The sequence below is a fragment of the Amphibalanus amphitrite genome, unplaced genomic scaffold, assembly GCF_019059575.1.
Source record: "Amphibalanus amphitrite isolate SeventyFive unplaced genomic scaffold, NRLGWU_Aamphi_draft 000374F_arrow, whole genome shotgun sequence".
Classification (NCBI taxonomy): domain Eukaryota; kingdom Metazoa; phylum Arthropoda; class Thecostraca; order Balanomorpha; family Balanidae; genus Amphibalanus; species Amphibalanus amphitrite.
The window spans coordinates 555567-581099 of NW_024881868.1; the positions used below are offsets into that span (position 1 = coordinate 555567).

At 48.8% G+C, this 25533-nt stretch overlaps 2 protein-coding genes across 20 annotated transcripts; one reads left to right on the forward strand and one right to left on the reverse strand.

Annotated features, from left to right (window-relative positions):
* Positions 1 to 538: 538 nt before the first annotated feature.
* LOC122389834 lies at positions 539 to 12988 on the reverse strand. Of its 13 annotated transcripts, none has more exons than XM_043382251.1 (4): positions 9430 to 9471; positions 4054 to 4224; positions 3131 to 3301; positions 539 to 2515 (listed from the first exon to the last, which is right to left on the reverse strand). In XM_043382251.1, the coding sequence occupies exons 2-4, from the start codon at positions 4206 to 4208 to the stop codon at positions 691 to 693; spliced, it is 2151 nt and encodes a 716-aa protein (XP_043238186.1). In that variant the 5' UTR covers positions 4209 to 4224; positions 9430 to 9471; the 3' UTR covers positions 539 to 690. The 13 variants fall into 13 exon arrangements, with proteins under 13 accessions (XP_043238186.1, XP_043238179.1, XP_043238189.1 ...); XM_043382244.1 differs by having other exon boundaries at positions 9402 to 9442; XM_043382254.1 differs by lacking the exon at positions 4054 to 4224 and adding an exon at positions 3914 to 3990 and having other exon boundaries at positions 9402 to 9436.
* Positions 9952 to 23468, forward strand: LOC122389836 (phosphatidylserine synthase-like). Of its 7 annotated transcripts, none has more exons than XM_043382262.1 (10): positions 9952 to 9971; positions 17267 to 17445; positions 17880 to 18066; positions 18934 to 19008; positions 19327 to 19488; positions 19836 to 19987; positions 20370 to 20624; positions 20779 to 21007; positions 21264 to 21387; positions 21826 to 23468. In XM_043382262.1, the coding sequence occupies exons 2-10, from the start codon at positions 17276 to 17278 to the stop codon at positions 21930 to 21932; spliced, it is 1461 nt and encodes a 486-aa protein (XP_043238197.1). In that variant the 5' UTR covers positions 9952 to 9971; positions 17267 to 17275; the 3' UTR covers positions 21933 to 23468. The 7 variants fall into 7 exon arrangements, with proteins under 7 accessions (XP_043238197.1, XP_043238194.1, XP_043238196.1 ...); XM_043382259.1 differs by lacking the exon at positions 9952 to 9971 and adding an exon at positions 13164 to 13386; XM_043382261.1 differs by lacking the exon at positions 9952 to 9971 and adding an exon at positions 13383 to 13518.
* Positions 23469 to 25533: the final 2065 nt, after the last annotated feature.

A 25533-nucleotide genomic window follows, 5' to 3' on the forward strand; every position in this document is an offset into this window, starting at 1 on the left:
CTGCATGGGGTGATGCTCTTCGAGGAGTCAGCTCCCCGACATACAGTAAATTAAATACAAAATCTCCTGAAACGGAGGATCCCGCAAACTGTACCCAAGGGAAAATGCCCTCTTCCTCATTAAACCTCAGCCCACACAAGTTCTGGTTGCTGGGGCGTTTTTGCGGGTGAGTCTAACGAACGTCCCCATGTGACTGTGGCGAGTCTCAGCAGCGCCAGTCGGCTACAATTACGAGCCATTTCAGACGGGAGATCTCGCCGCGCGTGCGGCCAGTCCAGACACCGATAAGGACTGATGCAGGTGCACCACGGTGACCATATTTGGTGATAAATGTGTAAAATTGGTGTGACAATATATGATCCAAATTTGAAATGCCTATGTTTACAAATTTCTAAGCTACGGCGTTCTGAATGGAAATATGCATTTTGTCCCAATTTATCTGCCCAACCCTGTATTCCACCGCATGACAATGGCTATTACGTTGAATATCGATCCCCTAACTGAACTATGCGCTAGACATCTATCGCATCAAACCAAATTAAGGTGATGGCAAACACTTTATATCGGCAGCAACAGCAGCACCCATATCAAGTTGCACTCAACAGGAATAAACGAGCAATACAAAAGATGGAGCGAGATTCCAACTTCAAAAGTCACCGACCAATCTCTTCCGAGAAGTCGATCGCCTGCTTATCTGACGTGTTTGTGTTTCGACTTCTCTTTGGCGCGCTTCTTTTCTGACTTTTCTTTCACGTGCTTCTTCTTCGGCTTGTCTTTCCCGTGTTTCTTTTGCAACTTGTCTTTGCCGAGTTTGGATTTCGACTTACGAAGCGACGCCGACTGCCCACTCCCCGGCTCCGGAGATCGTCGCGACACCGTCCAGTGCTCTCGCGGCGACCAGGCACCCGGAAAGTAGCGCTCTCTGTTGGTCTCATGGTGCCGCGAGGCTCCAGGTGGCGAGAAGTCCTCTACATCCGTCCGACTCCACTCCTCATCCGAAGAATAGCTTACGTCTCCATGGACCGCGTGCTGACCGCCTTCCCACGGCCCTCGCTTCCCCCTTGTCCAGCTGGGGTCCGGGGATGACCTTGCGCCTCGCTGGCGACGTCCCCTGCCTCCACGTCCCCTCCCGCGGCCTCGGACTCTGTTCCGGAGCGGCGAGGTCATCGTGACGTAACTCTCGTTTCCGGACGAGTCCGATCGCTGCTCGGCGTCACTTGCGAACTGATCGACAGTCACCCGCTGATTGAGGTCGCCCCAGCAGGGACGACGCAGGATCGCTGGCGGTGCCTCCGGCTCGATTAAGTCCTCAGTTCGTGCGCGTTTGATGGGCGATCTACTGATCCCGCCACTGCCACCACCGCGTCTCGCCCTAGCCACCGGCCTGTTCGTGTCAGTGCTCTCTGGCTGCGCGATGGTGCCGTCCGCCAAACCCTCGGGGGACTGAGCACGTTTCTTGCGAGACCTACGCCGGTCAAAGTTCAGGTGCTTGATCTCCGCCAGTTCCTGGTAGCGTTCTGAGACCTCCGGCAGCAGACCACAGGCCGCCATACTCCTCACAGAGAACATCGACGGCAGTGGTAGCTTCAGAGTGCCCGTCACATACTGGTACGTGTTGTGACTGCATAGCTTGCGCAGCGATATGGCGTGAAGATAGTCCTCGAGACCCCAGGGCACCGACTTGCCGTTGTCACGCCAGAAAGCCAGCTGTGCTCCACTGAACAACTTAACAAGCTGCTTTATGAGACGCTGCTGCTTGTCCGGGCGAGTTTTTTTAGTGCGCATCTGGATCTCCCCCTCCGTCTTTTCAAGAGCTCGCCTTAGTAGGGCGTTACGTAGCTTCAGCATGTCTCTGCGCAGATCGAAAATCATGCGAGTTGCCTCCGTGAGAGTGGAGGGCAGAGTGAGTAGCTGGTTCATCGTTGGCAGGTCGCCGAGTTCCGGTACTACATCCTCGGAACGTAGCACCAGCAGCTCATTGGCGTCCTTAGCACAGGAGTCATCCTTCGGTCCTTCGGTGACACAGGTTCGGTCGCTACATCCGACTGTCCCTTCATTTGACGTACCATTCTTCGCTTCATTAGCAGTGTTTGGTGTTGCGGCTTCAGCAGCCTTCAGCCCCTCAAGTACCTTGAGACGTTTGACCACCGTTTCAGCTAATAAATGACCGCGGTTCAAAACCTTTTTAACGCGCAGAAGCTCGCCGTAAGTGTTGACACTGTGGAAAAGATTGGCTGGCTTGTGTACAGCTGCAGTGACCGGTGCGCCAGAGCCGTGTTTCGACAGCGGTGGTGGTACGCGCGCGGTGTTCCCGGACACTGGCTCACGGGGAGCGTTCTCCGACAGCGGTCGTGGTGAGAGTAAGGCATTCTCCAGCAGCGATACTGGTGCACCAGCAGCCCTCTCTCGCAGCGACACTGGTACGCTTGTAGTGCTCTTTGGCGGCGACACCGGTGTGTGAGCAGTGTTTTCTGGCCGCGGTAGTGGTACGCATGTCGTCCCCTTTGGCAGCTTCCTGAAAATTACACTGAAGTTAAGACACATAAACTGTTGTAGTAACAGGCGAACAATTGTCTACCAGCCACATGCGTCGACTCATTATTCGTTTGAGATATTACAAACAAACAAAAATGTAAATTGTTAAAAAAAAAACTGCAAGAAAATGTCAATGCATTAGGTGCCAACTATCAAAACCACTAAGGCTGAAACAGACCCTTTTGTCAGTCAGGAACAGCGAATTTTTAGATAGGAATCACATGCGCCTCCGACTTGACTAAAACCGACCTACGTAAATGCGAATGGGACAACATTCCTTAACAAAATAAATGTTAAATTCAGAAACCACACCACCAACATAGCACCGGAAAATCTACCTGACCTGACTTGGGTTATTCACCTGACCTGAAACATCAATAAATGGCCTAAGACCTTGAAATTGGGTACCATTGGCCCTCTCTCTCGTGACGAACAATGCATTTTGCTGAGTTCTAGCTTGATCATGGACCGAGTGACTAGGGGACACGATCGACTCCCCCCCCCCCCCCACATACGTTAGCTGATGTGAAAATGCCAATGCAGGCGAGGATTGGACACCATGCTGAGAGAGCAGTAGTTTCTGAAGAAAACATACCTCGGGCCACGTTGGTTCATTCCGTGCTCAAAAACCTTCATATTTGGGAACGTCTCCTTCCTCAATCGAGCCATTCTTTTCTCCACATAAATCTTTGTTCTCAGCTTTTCATCAGCTGTGGTGCGAACTGGACAGACCCTTGCCTCCTTTGGAAACCCTTTCCTGTAGCTCCTGAAATCAAAATCCCTTGTTACGCACATTAGGTACTTATGAAAATTCAAATAGGTAGTGTGTTAATCACCATGCCTTTCACTGTCTTTGATTCCCTAACAGAAAATATGTTCACTAAAAATGATGGAGTCAGGAATTTTATTGATGTACGGCTGGTTACAAAAGCAACATAAGAAAAAATAATAAAATAGTCATTTGAGGTACAGTGAATCAACTATTGTGAACTGTTGTTTACATCTTATTGCTCAGTGCTATCAAAGGGGTTGCAAAACAAAGGACAGCATGCTTTACTGAACTAATTAGAATCTCAAGATCAAATAAAGGATGGGTATGATCCCTGACTCTCCTACAGTAAAAATGCTTCAACGTATTTATCCACAAAATAAAAATAAAACAGGTGGTAATAAGTAGAATCTAACAATAAACAAACACAAGACGTTGAATGAGGCATCTGTGATGGTAGTGACTATTGGTTATTGGTTAAGTAGAAGCGGAAGTCGGGAGGATGGCCCGTGTCGGTCTGAGGCCGGGCTGGATCGCGAGATCGGGCCTCTGCGGCCCCCGTGGGAGGATGGCGTGCCAGCTCGCGTGCGGGACGGTGTCTCGACGAACCCTGGCCGACATCTGCACGTTGGGAGGAGCGGAGACGGCATGGAGGCGGATCTTCGGCTCCCGTTCCGTCGACGAAGCTGTCGCCGAGGAGTAAGTAAGTAAGGTTAAGTAGGAAGCACTGTATCCCATATCACACTTACTGCTTACGGACAGAAGAGAGCTGTGCGGCAAGGTTATTTTTAGTCTTAGCATAATCAACAGGCTTGCAAGTCTTCAGCTTTTGATCATCACTAGGTGATCCCATTGTTCTTTGAGTTGTCTGAAGTGAGGTACCTTTTCCCTCAGCATTCTGCATGGTGCACTGCTAACCTCTGAAGTGTTGACACACAGCTTGTCATTGGGTGGGTAAGGCTTACGTCAGAATGAGCAGTGGTCTGTTTCACCATCTCCTTTAATTTGAATAATGTATTGCATTACTAATCACAAAGGTTAAGGCATTACCTTGCAGTCTGGAATGTTACCTGTTATGGCACACTGGACCCTGATTACATAAAAGCTATAGGACTTTTGGACAAAGTTCAGTACACTGTGCAAGTGAACTGAGTGAACTGATAAGCTAGTACCACTGAGCTACACAGATCGCTCAAAGGAGCTGAACTTGAGCTGAACACTGAGTGAGTGAGATGAGTCAGGTGTGTTTGCTGACCTGAACTCACCTCACTCATCATTGGATAGGTACATACTAAGCAAAATGGTAAGGAACAATAAATCAACACAGAAAATTCTTGAAACATGCACATTACTCCCCAAAAGTACGATACCTATCTTAACACGCGCCCCAGTGACGGTCTCAGCCAACTTCGCCCTAGTTGGGGGGGGGGGGGGCATATGTTACCACCCACCTCTAACTCAAAAACTAAGAGGGCTAGAAAGACGCAGTAAAAAGCAGTCGATAGCTCTCAATGCGTACGTTTGAAAGTATTTCAGTCATTTTTCATCTTAGAGCAATATTAGGGTCACCAGAGGTCATTTTAGGTGAAAATTTGCCACTTGTCATAATATTTTTCAGAAAACATGCCTTTATCTCAGGAACTATGGTAGCTAGAAAAACGCATGGAAAAGCAATCGATAGCTTTTGAACTCTTCTTTTGATAAGGGCATTATCAAAATTGACCTCAGGTCAACGGTTTAGCCTCTAGAGGGCAAAACTCCAAAAATAGCTGTTTTTACAAAGTGTTTTTCGACAATAACTTTCGACTACAAAAAGCCACGACATTTCTATTGCCAGAATCATGTTCCTCTCGCCGAGACGCGTGGCCGTGGAATGAACTATAATTTGACCTCAGGTCAAGGTCATGACCTGACCGGAAAAGGTCATGTTGCATATCAGTCGATGCGTCTCAATAAGACAAACACAATGAGACCATCCCCAGCGTTCTATCTCTTTCCAATCGCGAATTATTGGCAAAAATCTGTTTGTAGCCTCAAATGACCTTGGATGACCTTTCTAGAGGCTATCAGCAAAAATGACACCTTGGTCATCACGGGTGGTCCAAATCATTGTGATTCTGAAATATTTGGACTGTTCCTATGCGTACACACGGATCTAGAGGCTTTTTCATTTTTCTCCATTGACTTGTAATGGAAAGGTCACGCCACTGACCTGACCTTAGGTCACAGATATAAAAAATATGAGATATACAAATTGTAGGCGCCCATAACAGCATGCAATCCACCAAGTTTAACCTTTCTGACAAACATTGCAGGCTGGACATGATTGCAAACTTTTTTAGGCTTGGTCAGTTAACTTGACCTGGTGACCTGACCTGACATGACCTGACCTGGGGTAAAAAATTTCATACATTGTCCAAAATTGATGTACCAAAAGCTACCCCAAGCGGCGCGGAGCTACGCGCCGCGGTTTTTTATTCACACGCAAAAAACGCGACAGGGTGGTAACAAATGCCCAACCCCCCTCTCCCCACCCACTGGGGCGAAGGTTAAATACAATTATTTAAAAAGGAAGTCATTTAAGTGCACCATCCATCACCACCATCGCAAACTTATAACAATTGGAATGCCCAATATTGAGTGAGATTAGAGAGAAATGTCACGAACTACAGCAGCCATACTGGGATGATAAGGAAAAAGTAATTATGAAATTTCTATGAGATGATAATAGAATGAACATGGAAAAAAAGAAACATATTCTGTACAGCATGTAGAAACTAAAAGAATAGGAGGAGCCATTGCAAAGGCAAATACTCTAACCCATCATCATCATCATTATCTATCATAGGTATTACCTACATTCAGGATTTTCATTTTAACCTAACATAAAAAATAGCCATAACCTTACTTATCCTATGAAACCAAACGCATAAGGGATATAAGTTATGACTATTTTTTTATAAATTTAGTGCGAACCTTTTGATAGGAAGGATTCACAAGGACAGAGCCACCGCTAAGTGAAGCTTGTTGCGGTGACCCTGCCCTCTACCCTCCGATCGCGCAATTCCAGTTCTATGGCAGAATTTAGAGTCCAAAGTTTAACGTGCGCACATAGCCGCGCACGGCCGGTCCCCTCACTGACTTCGCTTGGCTACGGCCTGCCACCAACCACAACCATACCTGTCAGGAGGCCCATAAATGTCGAGCGCCCGTCGTGCTTCGAACCCGGACTGTTATAACCGGGAACGCGTGCTCTCACCACGCGGAGTCCAACGCTCTACCAACTGAGCTACGGGACCATTTTTGTTCGACATCCTAACGTTACAGCTGACTGCGCCAAAATGTAGGTTAACAAGGTATGATGTAAGCAGTAAGCACCAAATTTGAAGGCAGTGCAGCCTGTGCAGGTGATGGGTGCCAGTGTCTTACGAGCTATGATTGAATGTAGAAAATATTTTAATATGGTATTAGCCCTAGAACGCCTAGGGGGGGGGTTGTATCAACCCCCCCCCCCCTGAGGTTTTTCGAAGTGCACGCTAAACGGCTTGTCGTAGCGGCCTGAAATTTTCAATACCCTCTGGGGCAACCTTTGCGCATCTTTTGCCGAAAAAAAATTGATCGGGTCATGTCAGGTCACGGAGTTATGACGTCATAAGAGGTACAGCCTCCGGCCGGATTTTCACAAACTGAGTGCCAACGCCCGAGGTTTCCTGCCGGTGGTACGGACATCGGTTGATGGATCGTGATGAAACTTCCCATGCATGTTGGGGCAAGTATTGGCTATCATATGGTATAAGAAATTTGACCGGGTCAAGTCAGGTCACGGAGCTATGACGTCACAAGAGGAACAGCGTCCGGTACTATTTTTGAAAAGCGCCCGAACCACTATTTTGCTAATTCTTGTCACCTCAATGGGAATATGCAGCAATATTAGCTTCTATAGGGAGCAAATGGACCTCCCAAATCCAAAAATACAATCAGATTTCAAACATTTAAATTTTGATTTTTCGAATTTCTGCCGCCGACTGTGACCTTGCCGACTTCCGGCGCTCCCAACGCGCCATTTTTAGAGCTAGGGAAACGAAATACATACCAAACGATAGAGAATTGATCAAGGAACACGATAGTGAAGGTTTCAAGTCGATATCTCCCACCGTTTTGCCGCAATCGCCGCCGAAAGTTGAAAAAAGTCTATTTTTCCGAAAATTTGACCTTTGACCGGTCAAAAGTAGGTCAAATGTTGACCTAGGACCAAAAAATATACCACCAATCGCGAGATCTCGTTGAGAGCAATCCGTTGTTTTTTTCCGCTAAGCTCTACGACCTTCCGTTTCGAAACGCCAGGGGGGGGTCGTAACAGCCCCCCCCCCCCCTGGTCGTTCGTGTTATGAGAAATGGCCTGGTCGTGCGAGGGTTAGTAAGCCTGGCGTCCAAGGAAGTATTGTATTGTATTGTATTACCTTCATGGACAATCCACACGGGGCATGGCGATAACAGTCCAGAATGCCAGATTGGGACGATGGAGATAGACAAAAACAAACCTAACCTGATGTGACCGTCACCTAGCCTTACCTACAACCTACAAACCTAAAACCTACAAACCTACAACATACCCTACAAACCTACAACCTAACCTACAAACCTACAACCTACCCTACAAACCTACAAACCTACAACCTACCACCAGCCTAAGCAAAAATGTATTCATTCTTTCCTTAGTCACGCGGCACAATCCATTGCATTCAATCGCAAAATATGTGAGTGGGCACTTTCACCTACCACCGTATCACCGTATCACCACCTACCACCGTATCTGGCATCTTCCCGGCATGCCAGTCGATGTTTTTATATCAGCGTACTGTCGGTTTTTCCCATATAAGGAAGTTATTGCTGGTGCGTCTTGGCCTCTCATTGGTCTAACGAATAGACCACTTGAATTCGACCAATGAGGAGCCAAGAAGTAGCAGCCTGGTCGCAGCCTGCTGATAAATAAATGGGGGGGCAAACAGAGCTCAGACTTACTCAAGGCTTTATAAACCAAGGGCTTACTTATACCAAAAAACTGTAAGCACTTGAGTCTTCTGTGGCTTTGTCAGTCTATTGAGGTGTGTTTTTCTTTGAGTGTAGGCATTTATTATGCAAATTCCTGCAGTTCTCACTTCTCAGGGTGTTCTTGTTCTCAAGACGGCTTAACGAACAAATCTCGGTATTAGTAGAGCAGACGTCAGACGAAGGTTTTCCAACCAAGGAGAGGCGCAATGCCTGGAGGTAGTTCTTTCTAACAAAACCTAAACAAATCCAACCTAACCTGACCTAACCTAACCTACAACCTACAAACCTACAAACCTACCCTACAACCTACAAACCTACAGCGCCTCTCCTTGGTTGGAAAACCTTCGTGTGACGTCTGCTAGTCTACTAGGTAATGCCCAAACCTCGAACTCTTTTACAAAATGCTATGAAGTCGTACATCAGTCGAAAGAACAATTCATTGTGGATATTTACTGACAATACGCTCCACTCTAGTCTCTAAGCCATAAGCATATATGGTTGATGGCTGTGATGAGCATTGTTAGTATTATAGTTTTAGTGATGATGAAATAGCCTTTGCTCATACTTAATCGAAAAATGACGAAAAAAACAAAATATATATAAAGACACTGATATTTTGCCCTTGTGGCTTCTTCAGAGTGAACATTTAAAACATTCATATTTGAAGCAGAGATGGCGAACGTGCGGATAACATTCTTTGCACCACCGATCACAAGTTGTTGCTACCATAAATAACAATAATCCAATTTTAACACTTTACCCTAAGTACTGATGTACTTAGGGTACTGATTTATGGTAGCAACAACTTGTGATCGGTGGTGCAAAGAATGTTATCCGCACGTTCGCCATCTCTGCTTCAAATATGAATGTTTTAAATGTTCACTCTGAAGAAGCCACAAGGGCGAAATATCAGTGTCTTTATATATATTTTGTTTTTTTCGTCATTTTTCGATTAAGTATGAGCAAAGGCTATTTCATCATCACTAAAACTAAGCCATAAGCAATAAAAAACTATATACACTGTGTAAAAAACGTAAAAAACTACCTAAGCCTCCTCCCCAACTCCCACTCACTGCGCCGTTTTCGTCAACATTTATGCTTCAAAATTCGAATGCTTTCAGTCTTGATCAACTAGATATGATATGACATCATAGAAACTTAAAGGGCCCCTCCCACCTTCAAAAAAGTTAATGAATTGGCATGAAAGTGATGTCGCTCGGTTCAGAAAGAGCAAAAACGAATATCTACCAAATTTCATCGAAAAATATTCACCGGTTTTCAAGATATTAGACTTTTACTTTTGTTTACTTTTTGGGATCTCCACTGTTCCTAGCGACTTTATTTGAAAGTGCGGCATTTGTTGCGCGCAAAGCAGCATATACAACCGCGTGCTACAAAACGTTTTAGTCAAACATTTAACGGACGTTCAAAAACCTGATGACGTCATCAGATTCCCGTAATGGTTAAGAGATAGGGACCACGCTGGTCCCACCCTGCAAGTAAAGGGAAGAAATTTCTTGAACACCATAAAGCTGCGGGGGTTGCGACCAGGATAAATGGTGGTTTCTGAGCCTGGCCGCAAACTTGGCTATCTCAACTCAAAACTAATGTTAAGGTGGGAGGGTCCCTTTAAGTCTAACGACGCACCAATTAAAATAAAAAAGTTTTGGTTATGTTTTGGAGAAGCTGTTATGTTTTATCAGATGAGGATGGTTCAAATGTCTTTCAGTGAGGAAAATATCAGGCAAAAAAGTGTTATCGACTATGTCCTTTCAAACAAAGAATGCTATAGATACTTTCAAGGGATGCAAGTGGATGAGGGAAAGGAAATAACTGATGTATCCGACCATAATGTGGTTACAACTACTTTTAAGCTACCACATGTTGACAACAACTTCAAAAAGGATAAAGTAATCAGAGAGAGCTACATGAAAACGGACCAAAAGTCCATGCAGAAATTCGGAGAAGAGATGAATAGAAGGCTGAGGACAACAGAAGTCCAAAAATTTGAAGTGCTTAACAGCATGATGAAAGAGGTGGCAGAGACTCTACTTGTAGCTGTCTACAAAAGGAGATTGAGTAGACAATATTCAAGGAAAGAGCCACCATGGATTACGGAAGCTATCAGAGAAGCAATAAAGAAAAGAAAGGACCTGAACCGCATGAAAAGAAATGCAATAGATGATGCTAAAAAAGTCACCCTTGAACAAAAGTACAAAGAGCAAAAACAGAAGACACAGCGCCTGATTAAAGAAGCAATAACAGTGACAGAAAAAAAGATAACAAAGGAAATTCGAAGCAGTGAAAACAAAAGTAAATCGCTATGGGAAAATATAGACAAACTCAGGAAGAAAGAGCGTATTAAAGAAGAAGTACGTCTATATGACGAAAATGCCAAAATTCTCGACCACCTTGAGGAGAAAGAAAAACTTATCAGCTACTGGACCAGCATATACCAGCAGCATAATAACGATATTGACGAGCATTGGAATGAAGAAGAAAGACGAAGTTATACCGAGGAAATGAAAGAACAGGCACGGAACAAATGCTTTCCTAGGCATCTATGCGAACATATGGACATGGCCATGTACATCAACAATGTCGTTGAACCAATGGAAGATCCTCAGCCTGATGGAGCGCAGGTGAGGGCTATAATAAATAAAACGAAAACAAAAACCACTCCTGGGCCAGACGGGCTGAAGAACGAGCTGTACAAAGAGTTAATCAAAAGCGACAAAGGCCTTAAAGTGCTAACAACATGTATGCAAAACGAACTGACATCTGACACGAAGCCGGATTCATGGAAAGGATCACATACAAAGATGATACCTAAAACAAGCAAACCAACAGCACGGCAACTACGACCAATAGCACTGACCAACGCATCATATAAGATATATATGAGCATGATCAAAAACGAAATCGAAGAACATCTACTGGTGAACGGAGCCTTAATGGAAACTCAAGCAGGCTTTACTGCTGGAGGACGTGTTGAGGACAATCTCTTTCTTCTAAGCTACTGCGTCGAACAAAGTTATAAAAGAAAGAGACCGCTATATGTGACAGCCATTGATTTTGAAAAAGCCTTTGATTCAGTCAAGAGAGGCCCAATGATCAAAGTCATGCAAAGATATAAGATCCATCCCGATATTATCTCATCGGTAGCAAGTATATATCACGGCGACTTCACAACGATTAGGCTCAGTAGTGCTACAGAAGAAAAACTCAAAGTAACCAGTGGTATAAGACAGGGCTGCACTGGTAGCACCACGCTGTTCAAGCTGATCACGTATGAAATTGCAAGGAAGCTGATGGCCACAAGAATGGGATACAATGATAGGAATATCTATCTCCCCTTACTTCTGTTTGCAGATGATGGTTTGATGCTGTCTCATTCAAAGAAGGAAACAGAGCTAATGCTTGAGGTACTTGTAGCATCAAGTGAAGAATACGGAATGAAAGTAAACAAAAGAAAAAGTGAGATATTGATCGTAAATGAAACTTGCGAAAACAGTGAGAACATCACAGAAATCGGAGGGATACCTGTTACAACAGAAGTCAAATACTTGGGAGTGACGATTCTCAACAAGAAGGATGTATTCAAGGAACAGAAGAACCTAATGATCAAGAAAGCCCATAAGCTGTCAAATATGACATATAGCATCATAAGTAAAAGTTGTAATAAGATTATGATTGGGAAAACCTATTGGAAAAGCATTGCCCTACCAGCAATCCTATATGGAGTCAATGTTATGACACTTACAGAAACAGAAATCAAGCAACTACAGACTATTGAAAACGGGGTCTACAGGAAGATTCTAGGAGCACCGAAATATGCACCAAATTGCACATTAAGAGGAGAAATCGGTTCATCACTAATGAAGACAAGAATAATGAAAAGTCACCTTCAATATATAAGAACGACACTGCAAGGACGAAATGAACTACTAAAGAAAGTAATGGAAATAGAGCTTGAAAGGAAAGAAAGCAAATGGGCGAAAACAACCGAGAAGTACCTGTCATCACTGCAAATAAGATTACATGCCCTAAAAGATAAAAGCAAAAAGGATATAGACAAAGAAATAAACAAATGGGATGCAAAACAATGGATGGAAGAAATAGGAAGCAAAGTAAGCCTACAGCTATACAAAGCAAGCAAACAACGTATAAGAGAAGAGACTATCTATGACAACACCCCAGCAGCGGTCACTCTCTTTCGAGCTAGAACGAATTCGCTACCCCTACAAGAAAGAAGACGACACACCGATGAAGACACATTATGCCAACTATGTGGAGAGGAGAATGAAGACATGGAGCACTTTCTATTGAAATGTAACAGACTCATGGATGTTAGAAGTAATATCGAGTCCCTACAACGACCTCACATAGAAGACACTCAGGAGATCATGAGAGACTTTCTCTTCAATGACGAACGGGAAGAGGATGCGGAAGAGAGGAAGGAGAAGCTGCACTGTCTATGGAGAACCCGTCAAAAGCGTCTGGAAGGAACATGAGCAAATGTAGAAAGACATGCAGCCTCCATCCTCATCCTTTTCCCAGTATCCCTATAACCAAATAGGGCACCTATGGGGGAGCCGATGCAAAGGCTATTCCCCCGAAGACTCATCATCATCATCATCATCAGGCAAAAACTTTGAATGAGCTTTTGCCAAAACGTCACAGTACAGCTATGATTGGCTGTGAGAATATTTTTCATGACGTCAATATTAAATACATTTAAATAAGCAGACCAAGTTTGTCACTATTTATTTTATCAGAAGACAGCCGATTTCGCAAACCCGGCTGACGCAGGATCTCGTCATTTCATTGGTGAATAGCATGAGCGACTTGAAGTTCACCAATGAGAGCCGAGAAATCGTAGCACGCTGGTAAAAGACGATTGCGAGCGAACAGCGCTCGGTGTTGCCGGCTGCTTGCCTGCTATTCATATGTAAAATTTTTATTATGCTGATTATGGTTCTCTTGTCATAAAGGGTGTGAAATTTTGAAAGGCTAGGTCACTGGTCAAGGTAATTGAGTTCTCTATATACCCAAGGCCATATATACCTATATACCGTGTGTACTTTAGCTTGGTCTCAAGGATCCGGTCTTACGGAGCTCAGCTTGCTGTGTGTTTTGACTCAGCCAATCATAATTGTAATGTGAGTTATATAGGAACAGTCCACAGTCATCATCATCATCATCATATTTATTTGACATCCTTTGAGGACAAAACAAGGAGAACATATCTTCATAACATAACCGTGACACATGAAGATACAAACACAGCACGGCACAACAAAGTCACGTTTGCAAAGCACGGGCAGCTTTTTACATCAGGCGGACTAGGAGAATCAGTTTGAATGTATTGTTACAAGCAGCCTTACTAGCTGCCATGACTCGGCACTGTTGCTGTCCATCAGCCAGCTGAGCGAGTCCGCAAGGCCACACTCGGGCCTGGGCGTGTGCACCCAGTCTCCGTGTATATGACCGCTGGCAGCCTCCAGTACCCACATGAAGTTTCCCCCACATAGTGACATTAGATGGCACACAATAGAAGCAGATGTTTCCGCGAATCTTGCATTGGTCGCCAACTGGGCCAGGCTACTCACCAGCACACAACGGAGGCGGTGCTGGCCACGAAAAGCGTTTTGAGTAGCGCGAAAAATAGACCGCCGAACGAGAGCTTGTACACTTGGGATGTGAAGTGCCGCCATTAGTGCGGAGTGGTGGGCAGTGCGCGGTAGGCGTAGCGCGCTTTTGACAGCCAAGGCTTGCCAGCCTTCGAGGCGAGCAATATCTCCAGAGCTTAAAAAACAGACCTCACATCCATAAATCAGAACAGGAGCGACAATCATCCGCCATAGAAATGCCTTATCAACAGCAGAGAGGTGCTGATTAAACATGCCGGCCGGCGTTAGGCCAAAGAACGCACCCCTGCTCCGCTGAATTCGGGCAGTCACCTGATCGGCACCGTGTAGCTGGGAGCGCAGCTCAACACCCAAGTGTGTGGTTTCCTGTCGGTGCTTCAGGATCTGTCCACATAGCTGCCACTGAGGCGTCCGAGAGAGGAACTCGGCCCCGAATATAAAGCTGTGACTCTTGGTCAAGCTTTGGTTCACATGTACAAAATCTATCCTCCACAACACTGAGAAGGAGGAGACGATATGAAGCATTGATTGAAGATCGCGTGCGCTACTAGACATAATCAGAATATCATCAGCATATGCAACTGCTGGGATGTGGTGGCCATACAGCGTGGCGCCCAAGCGACAGTCATTGAGCTGTTGGATGAGCGGGTATAAAAACATATTGGTGAGGCACGGCGATAAAAGCGCACCCTGTCTCACTCCTCGGCGCACACAGAAGGCGTCTGACAGCTTCCCACCAAAACGTACTCGGGCTGACAGGTGAGAGTACCAATAGGCCAGAAGCGCCCAGCTCCGGCGTGGGAGGTGCTCACTCGCTCGGAAGAGGACGCCATCATGCCACAAACGATCAAAACATTTCCTAGCATCGAGGTTAGCTGCAAACAGCGGGAGTTTATAGCATAGGTAATGTTGCGCGGTCTCGTGTACAAGCATAGACGCTTCGCTGGTGCCCCTATGCCCTAAGAACCCAAACTGAAGTTCAGAGGCCTCAAATGACGTGTCGATCTCTTCCTGAAGGATCAGTTCCAGAAGTTTGGAGATAGTCGACACGAGAGAGATGGGGCGGTAGCTATCGGCAGAGTCGGGGTCCAGTCCGGTCTTCTTCATGATAGGCACCACTGTGCTGCATGTGAAACTGACAGGGACAGGGACACAGTAGAAGTAATGCGCGGTTTCAATCATGGGTATGTTCTCCTTCTGAAGCTTAAGAACAACTAGCCAGACTACAATGAAACTTTGAATGTAGTTTTCATGCATTGTCACCCTCGCAGCTGCAATTTTATCTATTAATGTCTTCTTTTCAATCACTCCGCATTAAAAAAATCGCCAGTCAAAGCCATTTGTTGAGATTGTTAAAACTGCATATTACTTTAGCAATTAGCGGTCCCGGAACGCCCTACCAGAGGAAATTGTCAAATGTTTTCCAGAACCAGCCGGACAAGCACTGGATGAACTATGCCTTCATCGCTCCACAATAGAGAAGACTGTTGACTGTTGCTGTTGGTGAGGTGATCCTTCTGCTGCATGGATGCAGTCATATTACTCTTTTTCTGGAGACCGGTTAATGTGGCCCTATTTGGGGTATAGGGATCTTAATTGTGGTCAATTGAATTGAGTTGATAGAAAAAAATACCTACAGTTGGGAATGACTAAAGTAGTACCTGAACTGAGACATTTGTCAATATAAAAGCATCTTCAAAATCCTAAAAGACTACCATCTCTTAAAGAAAAAGAAGAAGGTAAATGGTTGACACAATCACCATTTGGCTTGGTGTGTTCAAGACCTTACCAGGTGGTGTCAACATAGGTAGACTGGACCAGTTCTACCGTCTTCCAGCCTGCACTCGCAACTGTTAGCAGAGCTCATATGTTTAAGCTGCAGAAGCTCTGAGTCTCAGCTACCTCAAGAGCCAGAAGAAGTTGTCTTTTAGTCAGAGATATTCACAACTGAAGCGCTTCCACCGTCCTATTCACTTCAGTCAATCAATTTCAATCCAAATTCCAAACTCGAATGTTACTGTGGTGATACATCCCAGTTCAAGATAATTTCTGCTACACTAGGAAGGAGCTCAATGTATTTGAAAACCACTAGGCCAAGTGTAGCCTTCTAGATTCTGTATTCATTAAAACAAATAAAAGATAGAGCATTTCCTTTTATCTTATATTGTTGCTAGCAGAGATTTTCAGGAGAAATTAATTACAAAACAATAGATTTACATCGATGCCTGTGAACTGTTACGACTGCATCCAATCTGACTAAAATTTTCCCCACTTCTAGCAGATGGGCTAGGCACAAAGTATGGGCATTGAGCATCAGCAGGCATATTTTTATATCATGCATGTATCTGGTGTCGTGGTACGTCATGCATTAAGCATCTAGGTTCTGCATTCGGTCAGTTGAAACGCCCTGCTCCCCAGTCTTTAAGTTAATTGGACTCTGATCCGAGCGACTGTACCGCACGCAGTATGATGCTTTGGTATCGTGGATCGGACTTTCCGCCGGACCGTCGACTCAGCAGGGCCACGCCATGGCGCCACCACTGCACACCGGTCATAGTGGCCAGGTGGGCTGTCGGCACCCAGCAGCGGCGACCTTTGGCGCTCCGGCAGCGGCCGACGCGGTCTGCAGTGGCGTGGCGCCGCCGCCGACCGGTGCTGACGCGTCCCCACTGTCGCCTCCCCCCCCCCCCTCCCTTCCCTCGGTGCGCGCCGCCGCCGATAGCGGTCCATCAGTCGCGCGCCGGACCACGGTGGCGTGAGCGCCGGACGGACCGGTCGCGTGGCCAGACGGTGTTTATTTCCGTGGCTCGGACAGCACGTGACGGGTCGGTCGGCCGGCCGGCGCTCGCTCCGTCTGGCTCGTCGCCCTTCCGTCGAGCACGATCGACTCGACGCTCTCCGCCTCTTAGTGAGAAATTAGACGTGTCTCCCTAACGGATTCTACCCCGCTACCCTTTGGGCCGCCGTGTAGTTGTGCCACTCGATCTGCGAGAGGAGCTGCTCTTTGAGTTGTGAGTGTCATCAGTGGACGCATTCATAGGCTCCGGTGTTACTTGAATAATGGTTAGGAAGTTCTGCTGCCGTAGGTGTTTGTGGTCTTACGGCACTCTGGCTGTATTCCTTGAGAAGCCACAGCCCAGGTAGTTCCTGTTTCATTGTACCACGCACGCCACTTTGACGGCACTTCCGACACCCGTCCAGCCCTGTCGGCTACCGTGCGTGGTCTTGTGCTGTGTGCTGACGCCGGGCGCGATTTCAGAGCGGCACCATGGGCGGCCGGACGCGCACTGTGTCGGCTTCGTCCGACTTCTCCGAGTACTTCCACGAGATAAACGACCGCCAGGTGGACGACATCTCCATCGAGTTCTTCTACAAGCCGCACACCATCACGCTGTTACTGCTGTCCGTCGGAACTATGCTCTATATGGCCTTCACCAGGTGGGTCTCCGCGGGGCCTCGGGCTGCCCGCTATGACCGGTTGCTTTGCAGGGATAGGGAGGAGTGGCGGCGAGATGATGATAAATGATCGTGTGTGGGGTGACCCGGTGAGGAAGGGTTGGTAAATTACGGTGGTCGCCGTCTTCGGGAACTTTGTTGGCCTTATTCGCTTGAAGTGTTTATTTAACTTTGTTGATAGTCAACAGAACACCGTTGGATATCGTACCATTTGACTCCGGTGTCCATGGATCGTGTTCGTATAGTGCGAAGGTCATCAGTGTGGTGATGCTAATTGTTTTATCAATTTTGTAATACATCTTTCTCCTATTTGTGCCGCCACCGACCACCGCTCGGCCCTACAGCTCCGTCGTACTCGCCCCTCCTCTGTTCCCCTTCGCCCGGCCCCGTGACCCTACCTCTGCTGCCGCCGGCAGGGATGAGACCGTCAGCCATCAGAATAACATCTGGACGGGCATGTGCTGCGCCACATTCTTCTTCCTGGTGATATCCGTTCTGACGTTCCCGAACGGACCGTTCACCCGGCCGCACCCGGCCCTCTGGCGGCTCGTCTTCGGCTGTAGCGTGCTCTACCTCATGTTCCTGGTCTTCATACTCTTCCAGGTCAGTGGACGTGCGAGCTTGTGCGGCTGCTTGACATCGCTCATCTTGTCACAGTGCTGAAAGTCATTCAGGGGCGGATCCAGAAAATCTCCAAGGGAGGGGCCATTAGAAACCAGGAGGCCCCCCCCCCATAATCCCACCTGTTGGAGGCCCCATCTTCCCACTTGTTGGCCCCCCCCCCCCCCAAAAAAAAAAACTGCGTCTATTGAGCTTATCTAGCTGTTCAGGCAACATCTCAACATCTGTGCAGGCTTGGAGGCCCTCTGTGCAGGTTAGGAGGCCCTGTAAAAGTGGTCATCTCTGTGAGTATAAGAGACCTCCAAGTTATGAAAAGCTTTACCAATCTTCTAACAAAGAAGTCTTCTCAGCTAGTCTTCTAAGAAATAACTAAGTGGGTAGGTTAAAAAAAACTCATCGGATTTCGGCCACTTTATTTTCAGGAGGCCCCCTTTTCAGCTTTTTAACTTTTTAACTTTTTATTTTATTTTTGAAAAAAATCGGCCAAGGGGGGGGGGGGCCATGGCCCCCATGGCCCCCCCCCCTTGTATCCGCGCCTGAAGTCATTTGTGCTTGAATGGGAGTGTAGCTTGTCAGGCGTTTTCTGACCGATTTTAATTTTTATTAATTGTACCGATGGTTGATTTAAGTACTTATTGTGTGTAATTTTGCTGCACTTGATTCAACAAAGCGACTTTTTATCATATTTGAAAATAATGTTAATATTCATGTTATGCGCTCGTTTTCATTTAAGTTATTAAATTCATCGGCGTTCATTTATCGACATATCAATCAACTTAATTCCGACAGAAGCAGCAGCTAGTCCGCTATCCATAGTAGAGTTTTCTCAAACTATCGTCTGTATTTCAGGATTACGAGACTGTGCGGAGCATTTTGGTTTTCTTCTACCCGGAGCTGCAGAACTTCACCATCGACATGGACGAGGTATGTAGCTCCCGCCAGTAGAACGCCCTTAGACTAAGGTTATTCTCACCAAACTAGCATTTAGATTATTGACCAAAGGCGCTTTGACCCTTTGTGTCTCTCAGTCTCGACACTACCTACATCGTACACAAGCGGTACGTTGTAATCACAAATTACAATTCGGTCACAATCTGGCCTTGTTAGCGTCATTACGGACCAACATATCAAACACAAGCCAGTGTAAATGCTGTCCTTTTACTGTTCTCCCACCGTGCCAAACCCTAATGAGCACTCAGTGTTCCAAGCCTAACCTCCCCTCTTCTTTACACCAATCCTAAGAGCAACTGGGGACAGAACTGCAACCCACTGACGTTCGACAAGATCTGGAGCAGCCTGGACATCTTCGCGTTCGCGCACCTGTTCGGCTGGATGATGAAGGCGCTGCTGATCCGGCACTACGGCCTCCTCTGGACCATCTCCATCATGTGGGAGGTGACTGAGGTGAGTCTGTGGGACAGGGAAGGGGTCAGGTCAGCCAATGTGGAGAGGTCAGTTTGTGGAATAGTGGAAAGGTCAGGTTAGTGACAGTGTCCGGTCAGTCAGTGTGTGAGAGTAACCTGTCCAGTGTGGTCGCGCGCGATTAGAATTGGAACCGTTTATCGTGGTTTGAAATTGTATGGATATCCGATGAGTCAGCCTACTGACCGCCCAGATATGCCCGCACTTTGTTCAGTCTGTAGGCGCGCGTCGGTTATCGGCTTTCAAGATATTTGTTCAGGAAGGATGACGAATTGAATTGTTGTGAACGTGACTTGTCCGCTTGTGTGACGCTCGCCGGCCCGTTTCAGCTGCTGTTTGCCCACCTGCTGCCTAACTTCATCGAGTGCTGGTGGGACGCCATCATCCTGGACATCTTGCTCTGTAACGGCGTCGGCATCTACATCGGCATGAAGGTGTGCCGCTGGCTGGAGATGCGGGACTACAAGTGGGAGAGCATCAAGTGAGTCGCCGCGGCCGCCGCAGGGACACAGTGGGCTCGGTGGGATGCCGCCGTGTCTGATCGGCGAACGATGATAGGGGTAATCTGAGGCAATAATGCGTTCCCTGGTTATGAGAATAAGTAGAGCTGCCTAATGCCCATGGGCCTTTTACTGCATATTTGGTTAATGTTGGATTCGAAGGAGGTGTTTCGTTCTGACTTCTGTTGTACTGTATGATTCCCTGTGATGCACATTAGTAGTGCTTGTTTAATTTCAGCGTACATTAGAGAAAGGGATGACGCTATTATCCCCGCAAGTCGGTAGGCGGTCCCGCTCTAACTGCGCCTGGGTCGTCCCGTGAAGCGCTTGCCCACCTAACCGTACGGCTGTCTGCCTCCCCAGGGACATTTCGACCACGAGTGGCAAGGTGAAGCGCGCGCTGATGCAGTTCACGCCCGAGTCGTGGATCCAGGTGCGGTGGATGGACTCGGACAGCCCGGCCAAGCGGGTGCTCTCCGTGTCGCTGCTGGTCATCGCCTGGCAGCTCACCGAGCTCAACACGTTCTTCCTGAAGCACGTGTTTCAGATGCCGCCGCACAACCCGTTCAACGCCATCCGCATCCTGTGTCTGGGACCGATCGTGGCGCCCACAATTAGGTAAGAACCGACGGCCGGCGGCGACGTCAAGAGATATCCGGGAGGGAAGTGTTGTCCTTTATTGATGTGTCCTACCTACCTACCCAGCTGATGACCTGCCCCCAGCAGCAATTTCTCCTCCCCCTGACAAACTTCATCTCTTTCACTTCCACAGGCAGTACTACCTGTACGTGACGGACCGTCGCGTGAAGCGGATGGGCACCCAGTGCTGGGTATACATCTGCATCACGCTCTCGGAGGCGTTTATCTGCTTCAAGTTCGGCCGCGAACTGTTCAAGCAGACGGTGGTGACGAACGTGCTGATCTGGCTGCTGCTGCAGATGGTGATCACGTTCGTGTGCGTCTACCTGTGCGTCACCTGGAACCGGCGACGGGAGATCAAGGTACGAATGAACCGCGGCGGTTGAGAGGGGTGCGATGAGGGACGGGATGTTCCAAGGGGACGGAGAGGGACAGGCTGAGGTGCGGACGAACCGTTGTGGGTGAGAGGCAGGACAGAGAGCAGACAAATTGCGGTAGAGGGTGAATGAAGGGACGAAGAGGCGCGAACTTGTAAAAAAGTGTTCGAGGCTTATCCAGGTCTGCACATTCGTTCCAAGCACCCAAATCCCATCTTATCAGCACCCCTGTTCTCCCCAGGACGTGGGCAATGACTCTGGTCTGGGCCTGAACTCCAGTGTGCTGGACACGCCTCAGCCAGGGGAGGGCGGTCGCCGGCCGAGCCCCTCTGCCGACCGGAGCGCCGACCTGCGCCGACGCGCTGGTGAGTGCCACAGAGGCGGGTCTTTGGACAGATAGGTAGCGCTGGCCAGTCGGGCGAACAAATGCCACACGAAAACGATGTCGGAGACTGCGTACCGTCGTTCAGTATATCAGTCATTGCGCTGTCATTTTATCTTCGTATAGTGGCTTCAATAAGACTTACTGTTTGTTGGCTGGTTGTCCACTGACATATCGCGTTTACGGAGAAAATGTGGTTTACAGGACATGTACCCTGGTGAAACTGACGGATTTTCGAGCTTTGTAGAGTGTAGACGCTGTCCTCACGCGCTGCTCCGTCCTCTGTCCTCAGCCGGCTGTGCGGGCAGCGCTGTGTGTCCCTCCGTCCCTCGCGCTGCGTCACCAGTCTCGTCCTGACTCGTCGCTCCTTCCCCAGTCGCTGTGTCACCGATCTCGCCCTGACACACTACTCCTCCCCCAGGCGGAGTGTCGGCGCGGGACCGGCTGAACGCAGTGGCCTCCGGCGCCGCACCGCGCCGCTCGGTGCGGCTCGGCGGCGCTGTGAGCGAGGACGGCGACCGCTTCTGAGCGCGGCGCGGACGAACGGTCTCGCATCCAGCGCGTCCGCCGGTCCGGCTCTAGTCAGTAGAGGAGGCAGTGAGAGGTGTGCGGACGGCGGAGGGCGAGGATGAGCGAAGTGAACCGAGCCGGGAGGGACGATGGGAGGTGCAGCAATGAAGGGACTGCCAGCTATCATAGTCGAATTACATCGTAGGCATTTGTATCGTCAGGGTGCGTCACGCGTGTCGTGCCCGCGCTTGTGGTGGGAGGACTGGATGGCGGCGCCGCGTGGCGGATGGACCCGGGGCTACCAGCTCTGCGGCTAACTGCCCTGGTGATGCGCCTTGGTGTGAAGACCTAATGCCACCGCCGACAGCTCCCGTTCGACCAGTATTTCCTGACGTCCATCATCCAAACGATCGCTCTTCGCTGTTCCTATAGCGTTGTATGGCTGGCTTTGTCGTCACGTGTTCAGCTAGCTGTCAACAAGCAATCGTGTTTTGACTGCGAGCGTGTCGGTGGTATGGAGACCAATCATGCGCTGTGTTTTGTATCGGGTGGGAGGGCCGGCGGGGACGGCCCGTATCGGGTCCACTCGGCGACCGGAGACCTCGCGACTTCCTCTCCTCTCCTGACTTCTCGGACCATATAATCATGCAACCGAGCTCAAAGGTACCCTCTTGTGCACCGTGCCGTGACTGAGCCTCTTCTGCGTCTGTCACTCTGTATCACTCCCATTGCTCACCGTACTGTGTCGAATGTCCCGCTTCTTTTCACCTGTCAGTGTCACCGTGTTGTACCAATTTCGCACTGTCCGCGTCGCTGCTAGTTTACTTATCCGTGGGGCTCGGCGTGCCATTGTCGCTCAGCCTCTGATGGCTGTGCTGTGACGATACTCACGTGTGTTTTGCATGTTCTCTTGCCAATTGCCATACTGGGAGACATCTCTGGAACGCGAACCGCTTTGTGACTGGGATGCGGCTGTTTTGTGGCAGCCACTCGAATCTCCCGGCACTGGATTAGGCTTTGTATCACCGTTGTATCGCCGAACGAAGTCAGTCGCGGACTCGCGGGACGCGGTATCACTGTGTAGTGCGTATTGAGCGCAGCCACAGCGGGCTTGGTCATGGGTGTTCGAACGCTCATACAGTGAATCCATCGTGGCTGGAAGGATGCTGAGAGTGACTTTTGCACGCATATCTGCCTGCGTGAGAGTGAAGACCAAGTCGAGGGTACTGGGCATGCCGCCCGCCGGTAGCCGAATGTATGAGGCGGCAAGCCCTGTGTCCTGACGATGTCTAGGGGTCCGCTGTGTCCTGGATAGCCGGTCGTATAATGTCTGTGTCTTGACGATGCCGGGCCCCGCCGGCCAGTGACGCGGTGCCCACTGGCGTCTCCCGGCGGGGTGGTGTCGGTCCGAGGCACCTGGGACACTGCTCGGCGACCGGCAGTGGTCCAACACAGCCACAGTGTGATGTGTGCCGACCGGTGCCCCGTGACGCGATATGAGGTTCGATATCATATTGCCTGTCCAGGCGGGAAATACAAGTGTTCTCGCTCACACTTTTTGTCGCCTTCCTGCTAATGAGATGCGCTCTCCGCGAAGTGGGCGGGACGTTGTCAAGGCTTTTTTAGACCGGCCGTCGCGGGTGCTATCGGGTACTATCGTCTTTTGATTCTTCCATCTGTCTCCAGGTGCGTCTAGTTGGTTTAAAGTTCTATCGTATGGTTTCGGATTTACTCATCGAGCATGCCATTGGCAGGCTCGAGGAAGTGCTCTCTGCCCTGACCATCACGCCTCCGGGCAGGTCTCATCCACAACTTGCCTTGTCCCCTGTCGGGAGCAACTCTAACTCGTAGTTCGGCCGACACTCGCGGATGGCGCTACAAGTCCGTACCCCTCTGACGTGCGTGGCTGACCAGTGACCAATGACCGCGGCTGGTTCCGCGGGTTCGGCCGGTCTCGGCGCGGCGCCGACCACGTGGCCGTGACGTCACGGCCCGCCTGCGGGTGCCCAGGGCCGGCGGTGGCGCCGGGCGGCGGCGGCGGCTCTCAGACAGGCGCCGGTGGTCGGCGGGACTGTGGTTAGGAGCGGTCGGCAGGCGGTGGCGCGTGCGGCTTGACCCTGCCACGCCCCCCGTGACCCCGCGCCGGGCCGGACCGCCGCTGTGGTAGCGACGGTGCGACTTCGATGGGAGGCCGGTGAAGAAGTTGACGATCTCCAACAGAGAAGGACCGGAGAGCAGCCGCTGAGAGGTAAGTGGAGACGGCCAAGCTATGGAGACCTGACGTCGGAGAGGCTGTGGCTCGTGTCCGTCCGTATCAGTATTTACCTAGTACGTCCACGTGACCTGCGGAAGGAGCTCCTGGGACTCGATTTAAGAAACTCCGTGCAGCATGAGCAGATTTACAGGCCAACTCCAAGCAGATCGTAAACTAACAGCGGGGCCCGTTCAGAATAAAAAATGGGAAAAGCGGGATGAAAATCACTTCACCCATGGTCGAGACTTGTTGCATTAAAACTTAGTACCTACTCTACCGTTCTGTCCTTTGCGCCGTTTATGGCCATGAGCTACGGCAATACAGCAGAAGGTCACAAGTCGCGACCTTCTGTCCGAGCGCTCAGTTGCAGACAGATTTGCAGCATTAGTAAGCATACTTTCGGCGGCTCGTTTCAAGTCGCCGCTTTTATAATTGGCCAATTAACGTATTTTTCGCTATTATTGGCATTGGAAATGTATCTAGGCATCAAAGACAGATTTAGCAGGTGGACTCGGGCCAAGCCTCCATCCCAAAACAGGGAAGGAAAGCTTTATCATGAAATTAGAGAGTCCATTGATGCCCACTGATTTGACGGTTTAGGCCCACCCCGGCCTCACTACCGATGAGTCCGTCTCCGAAGACAATTCGAATTCAGCGCACCGGTTACGAAGTTCAATGTGCATTGTTGATTGTGGAGTGTCGTGACGCGACATACCCGTGTCGGATCGTACTGCTCCTCCTGGCCTGCTGCCAATCATACCTGTCCGTTTCGACCGGTGCCGTCTGAATTCATCTATACCTGCGACTGAACGGTGTCATCAATGTCCCTGCTTTGCATGAGCTGAGGCGTTATTTTACCGACCAATACCGTCTCTACTTGGCCATTAGTGTGGCTTGCTGTCATGCCTGGGCCAGCAGTCAACTATCCGTATAGTCTTACTGTGTAGTGGGGTATCATTCAACCGCGCCTTTTAAATTTGGTAATGCGAGTGCCCGAACCGTTTCGGATGGGTCATCAGTGTGTCAGTATCATGCAAAGTTCACTTGTATGTCATTCTCGAAGTGATTGGACATGAATGCCTTACCTACTTTGCTACAGTTTCCAGTGTTTGTTACCCGCACCGCATTAGCTTAGCCATCAGAAAGTCGAGCTTGAAATTATAACACTCAAAGACAATAAAGGACAGTTTATTTAGCCTAATATAAATGGATGGTTTGTCATGCAGGAGGCATCTATAGCAATGTTCCGATGCATCCATTTCTGTCCCGGTCGCCTGTCCCTCTCTACTCCACCTCCCGTCAGCAGCCAGTGCGCTCAGCCTGTCCGCCTATACAACGCGTCCACTATCTGAGCCATTCTCTATC

Excerpts from the sequence above, each read along its gene's own strand:
- LOC122389834 (XM_043382251.1), bottom strand. The coding sequence starts at position 4,208 with ATGCAGAATGCTGAGGGAAAAGGTACCTCACTTCAGACAACTCAAAGA. Across the intron at positions 3,302-4,053 it reads CTCTCTTCTGTCCGTAAGCA|GAGCTACAGGAAAGGGTTTC; the intron begins GTAAGTGTGATA and ends TTTTGATTTCAG. Across the intron at positions 2,516-3,130 it reads ATGAACCAACGTGGCCCGAG|GAAGCTGCCAAAGGGGACGA; the intron begins GTATGTTTTCTT and ends TGTAATTTTCAG.
- LOC122389836 (XM_043382262.1), top strand. The coding sequence starts at position 17,276 with ATGGGCGGCCGGACGCGCACTGTGTCGGCTTCGTCCGACTTCTCCGAG. Across the intron at positions 19,009-19,326 it reads TCACCATCGACATGGACGAG|AGCAACTGGGGACAGAACTG; the intron begins GTATGTAGCTCC and ends ACCAATCCTAAG. Across the intron at positions 20,625-20,778 it reads ATCGTGGCGCCCACAATTAG|GCAGTACTACCTGTACGTGA; the intron begins GTAAGAACCGAC and ends TCACTTCCACAG.